The following is a 13865-nucleotide window of genomic DNA, read 5'->3' on the forward strand; positions in this document are numbered from 1 at the left end:
GCGGGGCCGGGGGGCCGCGGAGGCGAGAGGGCGGTGGCAGTCCCTCCGGGGTCCCGGGAGCTGGCCAAGGTGCTGGGCGGGAACAGGCGAGAGGTGGCAACCTCGGGGAAACGTAGAGGAGCACTGCAAAGGCAGATACCTTCTACCCCTGTGGAATAAAAGCGACAGCAAAATTTTTAACCAAGCAGTACTGCATAGCTAAGTGTGCAATACGAAAATAATGAAATGCTACCTTTTCTGGAATATCTGTTGATCTAGTGTTTTACATCCTGCTTTGGTCCTACCTTTCCTTCTGCCTCTGTCTGAAATGCTGTTGTAATGTGTGTGTGTGGAGGGGAGTAATGTGCGTACCTGATTCGGGAGGAGAGTGCATGAGTGAAAGAGACTTATGACGACCTGATACAAAGAAAGCAAAAGTTCTAGTATCCTGACCACCATCTCGATTTGGAGCCTCAACCAATGCAGTTAGATTCTAGGGAGCAGTGCTGACTCGTCTTCAAGATTAAATGGACTGGAAAGTAGAGGAATAATAAAAGAGAAAGAAAGGGAACAAGAGGCCCAGAGTCACGACTCACTGGAGTCCCAATGACACTGTGTCCAAAATACGTTCTTATGGCATGGTAACAGAGAAGTACTGCAGTGCCCTTTGGTGTCGATATCGAGAGTCACGTGTCATTGTCCAACACTATTAAAAGTTTCTTCCTTGTTACCTGTAGTTAGAGATTTGCCTGTGGTTTAATGCATGGGAGTTGTCTCTTGTACTCTCCTCCATGCTGCATTTGCAAATCTATATATTATGAAAACTAATGTTGGAAAGAAGTGCTTTAGAATAAATGTCATTAATACATTTTAATCCATGTGAGAGTAATATAGAGAATCAAAGTCCCATAAAATGGGGCTATGAATTTGGAGGAAACAAAAATGGAAGTTACGCAGTTAGCAGCAGACAGATAAATGCAGAGACTTTTGAAAGCCAGATTCTCTGCTGCTGATTTTTTTCTTTCTCTTTTCGTCCCTATCCACAGGCCCTTCAGTAGATGCTGTGTAGTCTTGCTCTCCCCAAACTGTGTTTTGCACAGTCTTGGCATATTTTCTTTGACCATATTCTTATCAACTGTATCAAGGTAGTTAAGGAGTTCTTTGTGTCATCGGTCTCTCCATCCTGCTAAATCTTGACATGTTAATCAATTGTAGAAACACTCCACAGCATCTAGGATGAAACCTAGAAAAGGACATGCATAGTTGTTGTGCCTGTAGTTAATTTGTTACCTGTGAAATCCTAAAATGTAATGAGATGTCCAAAACCTCCTCACATCGATAGCATCATAAAATAGGGTTCTGCAGAAACCAGCCTGCTTGAACCAGTGAGATGACCTGAATGGAATTGTGAAGAGGGATGAAACGTGAGCTTGTTCTCAAAGCTAGTCATGGCATCTGACTCTGTAATAATATTTAGTGGTGTACTTCCTCTTTCAACCCTTTCCCACAGAAGGATTAAAACCAAGAGAAAGGAAGTCCTCCTTGGTTGATGTCTGAGTGGCTGGGATATTCTCCTGGAAGAAGTACTTTTCAAAACCCTGTTTTGCTGGGCTTCAGTCAGGATTTCTTGCCTCCAAAATGAATGTGGCACTACTGGGTTCCTCGGGCATATCACCCTACTCCAAAAATCCCATCCCCAGCAGTCTTTGGTGAAAGTATGATCTGATGGACACACATAAGTACCTCAAAGATCATGTCGAGGCAACAAGGCAGATGGAGGAATCCTGCTGGTGCATAACTCTTTGCTTTGCTTTCCGGTAACCTGGTATAATTAAACTGTGGGTTATTCTGTACATCTTCCTGACAGGAACTGGGATGGATCTGTGGTTAGATAACTGCTATGCAAAGTTTCTAAGAATCTCACTGCACCAGATTTGATATTGAGTCTCAATAACAATAACATTACTCTAGGGTTAACACCTCGAGGAATTGTTATAGGAACTCTTTTGGGAATGGTGCTTCATTTAAGATTCAGTCTGGATGATCAACAAGTGGCAGTATGTGCTGGAAATTGGATCTACGTGTTAAGTGCAAAGGTGAGATACTATTCTTTGTAGCCGTGGTGCTGGTATTTCTTTAATTTATTCACTTTCAGATAAAATTATGATACAGAAATGTCAGAATAATTAAGCAAAAGCATTCATTTTTCTCGCATAGATCACGTAATTATGAACTAATGGTTGATAATGCGCCATATACCAGATAGAAGACTAGGTGAAAAAAGTTGAAGTGAAACAATATCTCAATAACTTAGAAGAAGAAAACATTCTGAGGACATCTGAAAAATTACTCCTCTTATCATTCATTCTGAAGAAGGAAATGTAAGGTGTAGTGGTTTTGCAAGCAGGATGATATACAGAGCAGCAGTTTCCATCAGAAAAATCTTACTGAATTAATATCTTGAATCCAAATCTGACAGTTTTTAGCAACAGTTATTATTAAAACTTGTAAATAATTTTAATTTTTAGTTTGAAATCTAATCTGTTTTTATTTTAACTTGACTAATCACAGAGCGAAGCTACACTAACTGAATTGGATGGCCACCGGGCTCCAGTGACTGCTGCTGAGTTTTGCATATGGCAGAAAAAATGCTTGTATCAGTGTCAGAAGACAGAACCTTTAAGGCAAGGAAATTGTAGAGCTGCACTTTTAAAAAGTATAATTCAGTGAATATGTGAAGTAGTCTTTTTTTTTCCCCTTTAAATATTTTCTGAAGATAAAGCAAAATATATATTTGACTTTACAGAGATCAGGACATGGTTCTTAGAGTTGCTTGGGAAATTATTGTAAAAATTAATCACTTTTTTGAGAGGACAATGCAGGTTTTGTATATTCAAAACTTTCTACAACGATGCGTTAACTTTGTTGATTATTATCATCTGGCAAATGGAAATAAAATATTTTGATCTGTTTGGCTCTAACTGAGATGTTTCAGTATGCTGATCAGAACAAAAGCATTTCACTTTAAGTCTGCTGATATTGATTGGAATTTTCCCTCTTGGGAATATTGGTTTGGGTTATTGCATGCAATGGCTGGATTTTGCATTGCATGTATGGCTGGCATACTGGTAGGATTTTTTGCCAGACAACTTTTTATATGATGACACCATGGATTGTTGCTGGTCTGCGTGACGACAATTCAAGACAACTTAGTAAGGGGAAACAAGGAGCCTGAGTGAACCCAGGTGTATCTTCCAGGAGAGACTAGGATGGGTACCTTGATTAGATACAGTTTAGCTTACTACTGATTGTCCTCTACATGATTCTAAGCATAGCCCAACATTTGGTTTTACAAGCTTAAATAAAATTAAAGTTTGCTGTTTTTAAAGTTTTTGGGTTTTTTTCTAAAGTTAATTTTTGTGTATCTCTTTGTTCTGGAGAAAATGTTGTTTTGAGTTTTGTCCTGGTCTTTGACAAAAAAAAAAAAAAAACGCAGATTGAATTGGAATTTTAGGAAATATTAATAATTCTGACTTTCTGATTGATTGTTTCTTATTTAGTTTATGTTGGTCTAAGAAATCAAGGTAAAAATGATTGAAGGAAAAGATCTATATGCTTCTTCATGTTAATTTAATGAATTTAACGACTTGATGAATTATGCAAAATCATAATAAATAAGTTGTTTCTTTTTTTTCACCTCAATAAATGCAGGGACTACAATGACAATCAAAATATTTTCCAAGTATCTCAAGTAATGTAGTAAGTCTTCAAGTTCTGTTTTCTCTGCCTGATCCTGCAGATCAGGGGTAATTCCCTGAGTGCAGCCATGCTGGAGTCTGTGATAGCTGGCTCCTGTGATTGCAGGACTTGCAGTGTCCAAAACCTCATGCTCCCCTAGTCCTTTTAATTGGCAAAAGAAGTGAGACAGGTGAGAATATCTTCAGATAAATTAGTGAAACAAGATCTTAAGAAACAGCTTTTCAGAAGAATTATATTTACGTTCAGAGAGAAATGAAACATGAACAAAGAGAAAAGCTTGGGAGCTACACAAAGGCTCACAGCCAGGTTTAGAAAGCAGGGACTGGCTGGCTGAGACCTTTTCAATCCCAGCTTTCATAGCTATGAGAAACCTTGTGGAAGTATTTGTGGAGAGGAAAGCTCAGAGAGGTAGCAACATGAGAGGAAAAATTTGGTTCTATTTAAATTTCTATTAAGCACAGAATACATCACTTAGAAACAGTTATGTGAATAATGAAAGTTGGCTTATATGTGGGTCTATAGATAATAAGTATCATTACTGTCAATAATGACCTCTTATCCCAGAGCCCAATGGAAAATTGTGAAATTATGCAAGCTCCCTGTGTGAAAACTAGAACCAGTTCAGGTACGTCTTTTCATTAATTTAGCTTAAGTCACTAAGACATCGACCTAAACAAAGATGATAATAGCTACTTCTAATTACTTTATGCATCCATGCCAGGTGAGTTTCACCTTTTTCAATAGGGATACTCATCAATTAAAGAAAGCCCTACGTATTTTGAGAAAAATTCAGAAAACTTTCTTACCATATTGCATCTCTTTCAATGGCTGCATTTCTCAGTTTTCACTGCATGATGGCCATTGAAGTTTGTGTGTTCCTTAAAGATCTAAGTAGCTGCCTATCTTCACTTTCTTTTTTCTAAAGGTGTGGGACTATTCTACCGGCCAGTTAATATATCAGTCAGGAGTATTAACAGGTAAGTTTTCTTTTTTATATATATGTTTTCATAGGAAAAATACCATCTCTCTCTAAACAATAATATAAAGTTATTATAGAAGTATTTAGCTGATCTAGTGAAAATAATCCCAGTAGGCTAGCTAGCAGTAAACATATTCTCCTTTAAAGCCAGTAGCAAATATATTTTCCTTTAAAGTGTACTTCTGGGTAGATAGAGTACTTTATAAATAGCTCTTTTTGTACAGGGTGTGCATGTAACTGTTGCCGTTTACTGAGACAGGCAAATGGAGTTCTCTTGTTTTGCAGGTACAGTTCCACTGTCTGAGTACTATGTGTTTGTTTTCTTTCAAGTATTGTGTATGACATGGAAGGAAATACTTTATGTATACCATATGTAGATTTATTAGCAGTATCTGCAGCTGATGGCATATATTGACTTTAAAGGTGAAACCTACTTTTGTGGAAAGATGAGAGCAAAAGGAGAGAAGAGGATGAGGACAAGCATTGTCTCCAGTGCAAGCAGGCACCCTTCCTCCAACAGCACTTTTCCTACAGGAACAATATCGTTTTCAACAGGACCTGCTCAGGCTCTGCCTGTGGTGCTGTTGGTGGTGACTGGAGCACGCTCTGCAGGCACAAGCTGCGCAGAGACTGGTTGTTAAGCTTTGTGCATATATATTATTGTCTGAACTCGTGTAAACTCCAGGCTAAAACCACATGGTAGGAAAGGAGAGGAAGATGTGATGATTCCCCCCTGTTCGCCTGTGGCAATTCCCTTGAAGACCTGCTTTAATTGCAATATCAGGGTTTGCAGGTGCAAGGCCATGAGAGTAACAGCTGGGAACAAGAAGAGGGAACTACTGTCACAGGGGCTCTGAAAACTGTCACACAGCAACTTGGGTGAAAGGCAGGCCATGCTTTTTTTCACTTGTCTTTATGAATAGGAAGATTCAATTTTGAATCGTGCTTTTTAATTCAATATCTGATTTGTGTCTAGTCTGGAAATAATTTTGTCTTTTTTTTAAGCAGCATTTCCTTTGCTCAGTCTGCTAAGTGATGAAGAAACGAAACAGCTTATCACTGGATGTGCTGACGGACAGGTAAGATGTACCCGTTAAACTTAGTCTCTGTGTCAAAAAAGGCCAACTATTGTTAATGTATCTGTCTATAAAAAATCTTCACAATCTGCACACGTTTTGAACTGTTACAACAGTTATTTTAGTAAGTGTAATTCATTGGTTTGCTCATAAACCATATGTGGTATATAAGACCTGTATTGCAAAGTGGAAACTTTTCCCTGAAAACCAGGAAAGTTTTTAAGAGCACAATCAGTGATTACATAAGAGGAGTACACTGAGAGGCTCTAAATGTGTCTGTTTTAAAAGAAAAAACATGAAAAATTGGGTTCTCCTATTTTGGCCAAATAGTGAAGCACATGACAATATATGATTTCAACATGTTGGAATTCTAATCAAAATGTCGTAAATGTGAATGTGCATTTCACCTCCTCTTTAATTTAAAGTTAAGAGTATATTTACAGCTGTTTTCCTTCAGTGTTATCATTCAGTGAATTGCGAAGAAAAATTAAAGGTTTGATTATAGTGGTGCCTAAAAAGAGAAAGGTAGAAACGAAGTTCATGTACATGACTCAGTGAGCAATTACATGCAGGTTACTTGTTATTTTTAACTGTGGCAAATAGTCTATGAGGATTTTTTTTTCCAAGACACAAACTCATGGGACTTAGATGTGCAGTTCAAATTGATAATGGCTGCTTTTGCTAATATTGAAATTATCCTTTGATAATCTTAGAAATGCGTATAATTAAATTGCTGCTCCAAGGTGAGATTCCAGGTATAAAAATTCATTAGTTACATCAACAGTTTTAAATATTGAACCTTTAGTTTGTACTCATGTAAGCTTTATGTTTAGTACCAAAAGGTTATTGCAATTGCTTTTTCTTTTTCTTGCAGCTTTGGATCTTCAGTTTAATCAGTGATCATAATTACCGTTGCGTGGCACATATCAACTTAAAGAAAGAGCAAGAGAAATTCTGCAGTAAATTGTGGAAATCTGGCAAAGAAATAGGTAGCACAGCTCTTCTAGAATGCTGTTTATGATATATTCTAGTTGTTATTGGCTACTGAGAGTGTGTTTTTTATACCATGGGAGTTTATTATAAGTGATAGAGTTATGAGTCTAACACTGTAGCATGGAATTCTTACTGAAGCTGATATGAAGCTGGGCAAGGCATATCTGTGAAGAATTATTCATGTATGTCTGTAATATAATCTTGGCCAATGTATCTGCTTATAAAACATTGCATGATGTGAACTACTAAGTATTTTTTTTTATTGAAGTCATTGCCCAAAGCTTGAGAACAGAATCAGTGCCTAAAAATCATCTATTGTCTAAGTGGAGTACCATTTCTCTGTTACTTTTGAAGCTTCTAGGAATCTCCTTTCCCTCCTTTTCTTCCTTTCCCTCCTTTCCCTCCTTTCCCTGTGATGTAGTGTCTGTGCCTAATGCTGAATTCACTGCTAGGAGTTCCTAGGTGTGAGCTGCCCACACATAGTGGCTTTGGAGACTCCTTGGGAAGACGAAACCGAGGTGGCATTCCATCTTTTTTTTGGATTATGTTGTAACTTTAGTGTCAAAGGAATTTTCAGGCTAAGTGGAAGGGTACCCAGCGTATTTAAGGGTTGTTGGAACACAGCTTTCAGAGTCACTTTTCGAGATGAACACACCTAAATTCCACCAACTCCTTTTCATCACTGAAGTAGGTTCCTTGGATTTTATCTCTATGTATTTGAAAGAAGATGGTACTAAAAATACCATAATAATGAGGAAAGATGTTTCAAGAGGGCTGGCTCTTAGGAGAACCATCTTTTGAAATAGAAACTTCTTGAGTGTGGTCTTAGCTCAAGGTACTTTCCTGCTTCTAATTCTCTCTTAAATCGTATCTGTTTCCCTAATGTAATTGTTTTTTGATAGCTAGTGTTATTGATTGTCTTTCTTAGGTGAAGCACAAAATACTTCCAAGCTTTGCAAAGCAAACAACATGAGATCAGAAGGATCAGTGGAAACATCATTGCCTATCCTCTTAATTGAACACTGTGACTTTTTAGGATGTTTCCATAATGAAGAAAACACATAAGTCCTTCAAAATCATAGAATCATAGAATCACAGAACGGTTTGGGTTGGAAGGGACCTTAGAGATCATCGAGTTCCACCCCCTGCCATGGGCAGGGACACCTCCCACTAGCCCAGGTTGCCCAAAGCCTCATCCAGCCTGGCCTTGAACCCCTCCAGGGGTGGGGCATCCACAGCTTCCCTGTGCAACCTGGTACCACCAAGTATTTGTCTGGAATCTGTTCCTAGGAGTTCATATTGGTTCTTGCATTGTTTTAATTCCACCTTAATAGTTTTTAAAAAGTGCAGTAGGAAAATCAAAGAATGTATTTAGTGATCTGCAAGTTTTGGTGGCCTACTCTTAGGCAGGTAATATACGCAAACTGATACAAAGTTAAAAGCGGTTTCTAGTCTGAAAAATAATTTTATAAAAAAGGCATTGGGAATATCCATTTGATATCCTATTGATACCCATTGATTAGGTAAGATGAGCTAGAAAGCATAGCTAAGAAACCAATTAGAATTAAAAAGCCAAATTTATTTTTAGTTTGCTTTCCTCTAAGGAAATAAGTCTGATGCAGTCACTGTGTGCCTATGTCAGTTTGCCTTCCAAATTTAAATAATTTTTAAACTGTGTAACCTGTCTTAGCTAAACTTCTGTCAGAAAGACAGACATTTCAAAGCATGGTGTTTTTAATCCTTCCCATGGAATTGGTTGGCCAGGTAGAAGAGAGATACCTAAATTAATCCTTATATTGCATTTCTTTCCTGAAGAGAAGTTTAACCATATTATCAGGCACCTGAGGATCTGTTCAGGTTACTGCCACAAGAACTGTTTCATAGAACAACCTGTTTTTCTTGTTATTTGTAATTGTCATTTGGATAAATTTATCAGCCTCGTCGTGTTTTAGGAAACACTTGTTCCACCCTTTGCCCTGTGGTGGGTTGTGCAGATATAACTGATTAATCCTCTGGTTAGATAGATAAACAATTTTTGATAAACAGAGAAGAAAAGTATCCATCAGTCATGGATCATTTTGTTTGTCTTTATGTCAAGTTGAGCAGTTAACAGGTATTTTCATGCTGCCTACATTTTCAGAAGGACTACCATTGAGAGGTAGGAAATGGGGATTTTTAAGATGCACATCTCAGACATACTTCAGTGGAATGTCACAACTCTAAGGCCAGAAGATGATTTTTTACAGTCAGTCTTATTGCTTGTATCCAACTCTCAAATCAGCAAAACTTTGTCTTCATCATAACTATAGGTGATTAGAACTACAGCACATCTTTAAAGATGTCTAGTTTTCCAGTGATGAAGAATCCACCATGTCTCTAGTTAAGTTGTTCCAGCAACTGACTCGTTCCCTTTTATTTCTAATCTGAACTACCCTCTTTTTACGTTATTGGCTCTTGGTATGATTTTTATTCTGATCGTCTAGAGCCAGTGGCTCTCAAGTTCCCTCCTTGCTATAGCTCATGAGCAAGTTATCTCTACACTTCTGGATAAAGTAGTTTGCACCTTGTTTAAGGCATGTTTTCTATAACATTTTTAACATTTGCTTTTAAACTTTTTCTAAAATTCAATCTTGTTTCTTTTTCAATGCCCTTTTTGGACATGGTTGCCTGAAATGGGTCCACAGTAATAGGTTAATTGAAATAAATTTTTTAATTGACACAACATCGCTTTCCAATATATAAGTGCTATCTACCCTTTCAGCTGTTGGATCACAGTTGGAGGTTTTGTTCTGCTTATAAACAACCATGACCGTTAAATTCTGACTATTAATCCAATTCCATTATCTTTTGGTTTTAAAGTTTTTTATTTACAAGTATTTTCCTGTTTTTTAAATTGCCATGTGCTGGTTTTAACAGATGGTTTAGATTTGTCTGAACAACTGAGAAATCCCTAATTTACCAATTTTTTGCTTGCAATGAAATGTAACAATGAAATATTTCTGCAACACTGATCTGCAAAAAATTATGGGTCTCATAGTTGCCTAAGCTTTTTTATGTTTTGACATAATTTAATCATAATGGATGGCATTTAATTGTTACAAAGTGGGCATGAGATCATCTTCATATATAAATCACTTGATATCATTGTTCCTAATAACTTGATAGTGCCACTTCTTTATAAATAATTCAAAGAATTCACAAATTCAGTCTGTTACTGCTGTGCATTAAAGTAGTGCAAACCACAAATAAAACTGTAAAGAGCATATAAAAGTATCACAAACCAGAACTGAAAATTTCTTTTCCTGTCTGGTTTAAAAGCATTTGACTGCTTGTTTGTTTGTTAGTTCATTTTTTAATAAAAAAACCTATTAAGCCACTGTGGTGACCCTTTTCATACCAAGTTTCAGATTTATATTTTTCCATACCCTTACTTCAACTCTTGTAGTCTGACTTGACAAATTAAACTGCTAAGTCTGCTCACTCTTACTTGGAAAATTTATTAAAATGTTAGTGTCAATTTCTATTAACTCTGGCATCAAAATATTTTCAGTTTTTGAGAATGACAACCATTATTTTGTTATGATAATTTTATACTTTATAACATTTTTCTTCTGCAAGGGTGTTGACTGAAGCTGTAACCAGTTGGTCTACTCCGTGGTGTTTGCAGAGGCTGGATTTCATTACCTAACTGCGATACTACTGCCACCAAGCACAGACTGAGCCTGACCTTCCAGGCTTGCCTGGGTTTTTTTCCCCTTAGTTTGTGCTTTTTGTGGGTGTTACAGGTAGTAAAACTAAGAATATGAGTGGATTTGCCTGTTTGAATTTACTGTTTGTGTATACTGTGCTTTTACAGCATCTCCCAACTGTTGCAAACTACAGTAATTTTGAAAGAAAAGTCTTTCCTATGCTCTTTTAGACTTGCCACGAGCACTTACATAAAATCAAGGATTGTGTTGTGTTCATAGTTTTCAAAACTTCACCATTTGATTGAAACTTTTTACTTTGAGCTACAGAATAAAAAAAAAAAAAGTTGCTGTAAATTTAAAATCTTTTTTTTGGTGTGGTTTATTTTTGTTGTTGTACTGGGACTGGGTAACAAGTAATAAAAAACCCCAATTGCTATGTCTTGTATGGTAATAAGAAAAGCTTCTTTATCACACTCAGATAATATTTTCTCCTTTTTAAAATAGATCTTCTGCCCTGAATACTAGCTATTTTTGGATAGGAAGCTCTACTGGTTTGTTAATAATTAATCTGTCAAACTTTGAATTAGAAGGTTTTTTTATCTTACAAAGGTATGGTTATAAAATATCTGACTACACCATAATGTTATTTCTTTCCTTTGTTGCCTAATATAAATAGTATAAGAATTAGTTTGTGAAATTGCAGAATACAGTAGAAACTAAGTGTTTTTTAAAAGATGGTTTTTTTCTAACTCATTTTTGTATGTTTTTCTGGCATTGCTGACTTGACTCAGAAGATGTGTTGGCACTAGATTTCTGTAGTGCTAGCAATGAATGAGTGTGAAAGACAAGGAATGTTATTCTACTCCTACTTTATAATGTGGGGGTAAGCTAGAAGGATATACACTGAAGACAGTAGATTATGGTGGTGTCAAACTAGTATGAGTAATTTTTCTTGTCCTGCCTTAGTGATAGTTTTTTTCTTTTGAAATCCAAATACAATTTTATAGCACTATGTTCTTTTTGGTAAAGATTATAGTGACCTGAGCATCTGGTTTGCCGGATCATGTGCATTAACAGAGAAGGCAGTTAATGGAAAGGTGAGTGTAGAGTAAACATTGGTTTAATGAATGTTTACACATTCAGTTATTTTCAATAAATATTAATGATGCAGTTTCTTTACAGATTAAAGTATGCATTTGTTTTGCTTGATGCGAATTACACAGTAGTTTCTCTGGAGAGGGTTGATTCTTCTTTATGGAATCTACCATTTAAATAGCTGGGTAGCTTTAAAGCTCTCACAGTTTGTGTGCTGTCCAAAGTGATTAATAAGGAAAAAGTGAATTGTTTTTTACAAAGTTCAGTGTGTACCTTGAATATCAAGAATGACCATTGGGAGAGCAGAGGCAATCTTTTCAGGGAAAAAAAAGATAGAAGCATTGTTATACCTTGTTTCTTAAACAAATGTTAGGATGAACTGCTCTGAATCCTTCAAAGAAATCTGTGAAAACTATTTGAGTTGTGAGAAAGTTTCTGTGGAAAGTCACTCAAAGGCCTTTTAAGGAAATGAAAGGTTTTCTTGTTTTTATACTCCATTTTTGATGTTAGAGTTTTCCTACGGAACTGAGCTGAATCTAGGTCTTTCTACATGTTTAACATAGCAGTGCTTTGTTTTAAGGAAGGATTTTGTTTTGAATCCAGTTCTTAGCATGTTCTCAACATGTCTCTGCAACCAATCTTTCTTCGATGTGTGCTTCTTTTCTTATGACTCTTACTGCAGAAATATCTCTAACGTAGAAAGTATTGGAATTTCTGTGACTGAAAGGTATGCAAGTCTGTTAAGACACATACTCAAACAACATAAGTATATTTTTGAAGGACAGCATTAACAACTTTTTACTGTTTAAGGCTCTGCAAGACTAAACCCATGGATATTTTTGACTAATTTTCATAAGTGACACAAAGTTATTTAATTTTCCTTTACAAATGCTGCAGTGTTGGAGTTTATACATTTATGTATTATTAAATTATTAAATTATAAATTATGGATTGTTATTTACGGTATAATTGCTGCAGGTTTTATGCTTGATTACCTCAATATTTGAAGATATGATTTCTCTGTTGGAAGTTAACCTTGCTGCATTGGTGAGAACTCAGAAGAGTAATTTTCTCCACTGTGGAAACAGCAGCAGTCTATTGGTTGTTGCCAGGTACAGAATAACTTTAAATGTTTTTTTCCTCTGAGTTGGATTATGCATTTATTTTCCTGACACTGAAGTGCATCAGATGGGTTTGTACAGTGCTATTTGTTGACATGGTTTTATTTGACATGTTTTCCTGTTATGCTTTAGTTGTATTGAGTAGCAGAAATCAGAGAATTGCAGAATGATTGAGATTGTAAGGCATCTCTGCAAGTCAATTTGTCCAACAGCTCTGCTCATGCAGGGCCACCTAGAGCCAGTTGCCAGCACCATGTCTAAACGGCTTTGGAATATCTCCAGGGAGGGAGACTCCACAAGCTCTCTGTGCAGCCTGTGCCAGTGCTCAGTCACCCTCACAGTAAAAAAGTGTGTGTTCAGACAGAACCTCCTATATCTCAGTTTTTGCCCATTGCCTCTTGTTCTTTCACTGGGCAGTGGGCACAGAGCCTGGCTCTGTCTTCTTTACAGCCATGTACTGGTGCATAGGATTGTTCCTCCCCAGGTGCAGGACTTTGCACTTCCCCTTGTTGAACTTCATGAGGTTGCTGTCAGTCCCTTTCCCCAGCCTGTGGATGTCTCTCTGGATGGCAGCACAACCTTCTGGTGTATCAGACACTCCTCTCAGTTTTGTGTCATCAGCAAACGTGCTGAGGGTACACTCTGCTCCTTCATCCAGATTGTAAGAATCGCAGAATCATAGAATCATTTAGGTTGTAAAGGACCTTCAAGATCATCAAGTCTAACCGTTAACCCAACACTGCCAAGTCCACCACAAAACCATGTCCCTAAGTGCCATGTCTACACATCTTTTAAATACCTCCAGGGATGGTGACTCTGCCACTTCCCCTGGGCAGCCTGTTCCAGTGCTTGACAACCCTTTCCGTGAAGAAATTTTTCCTAATATCCAATCTAAACCTCCCCTGGTGCAACTTGAGGCCGTTTCCTCTTGTCCTATTGCTCGTTACTTGGGAGAAGAGACCAACACCCCCCTCACTACAACCTCCTTTCAGGTAGTTTTAGAGAGCAGTAAGGTCTTCTCTCAGTCTCCATTTCTTCAGCCCCAGTTTCCTCAGCCGCTCCTCATCAGCCCTGTGCTCCAGACCCTTCCCCAGCTCCGTTGCCCTTCTCTGGACCTGCTCCAGCCCCTCAATGTCCTTCTTGTGGTGAGGGGCCCAAAACTGACCCCAGGATT

At 37.4% G+C, this 13865-nt stretch overlaps 1 protein-coding gene across 1 annotated transcript in view; it reads left to right on the plus strand.

Annotated features, from left to right (window-relative positions):
- Nucleotides 1–1950: 1950 nt before the first annotated feature.
- Nucleotides 1951–13865, plus strand: part of WDR27 (WD repeat domain 27) — a gene marked incomplete at both ends in the record, with an annotated part of 19457 nt that continues 7542 nt past the window's right edge. The window contains 10 exon segments of the mRNA XM_010079042.1: nt 1951–2075; nt 2551–2623; nt 2626–2663; nt 4664–4715; nt 5726–5796; nt 6668–6782; nt 7715–7840; nt 10973–11078; nt 11500–11572; nt 12549–12682. Coding sequence (XP_010077344.1) covers nt 1951–2075; nt 2551–2623; nt 2626–2663; nt 4664–4715; nt 5726–5796; nt 6668–6782; nt 7715–7840; nt 10973–11078; nt 11500–11572; nt 12549–12682 — 913 coding nt within the window.

This window comes from Pterocles gutturalis, unplaced genomic scaffold, assembly GCF_000699245.1.
Source record: "Pterocles gutturalis isolate BGI_N339 unplaced genomic scaffold, ASM69924v1 scaffold30248, whole genome shotgun sequence".
NCBI classification, from domain to species: domain Eukaryota; kingdom Metazoa; phylum Chordata; class Aves; order Pterocliformes; family Pteroclidae; genus Pterocles; species Pterocles gutturalis.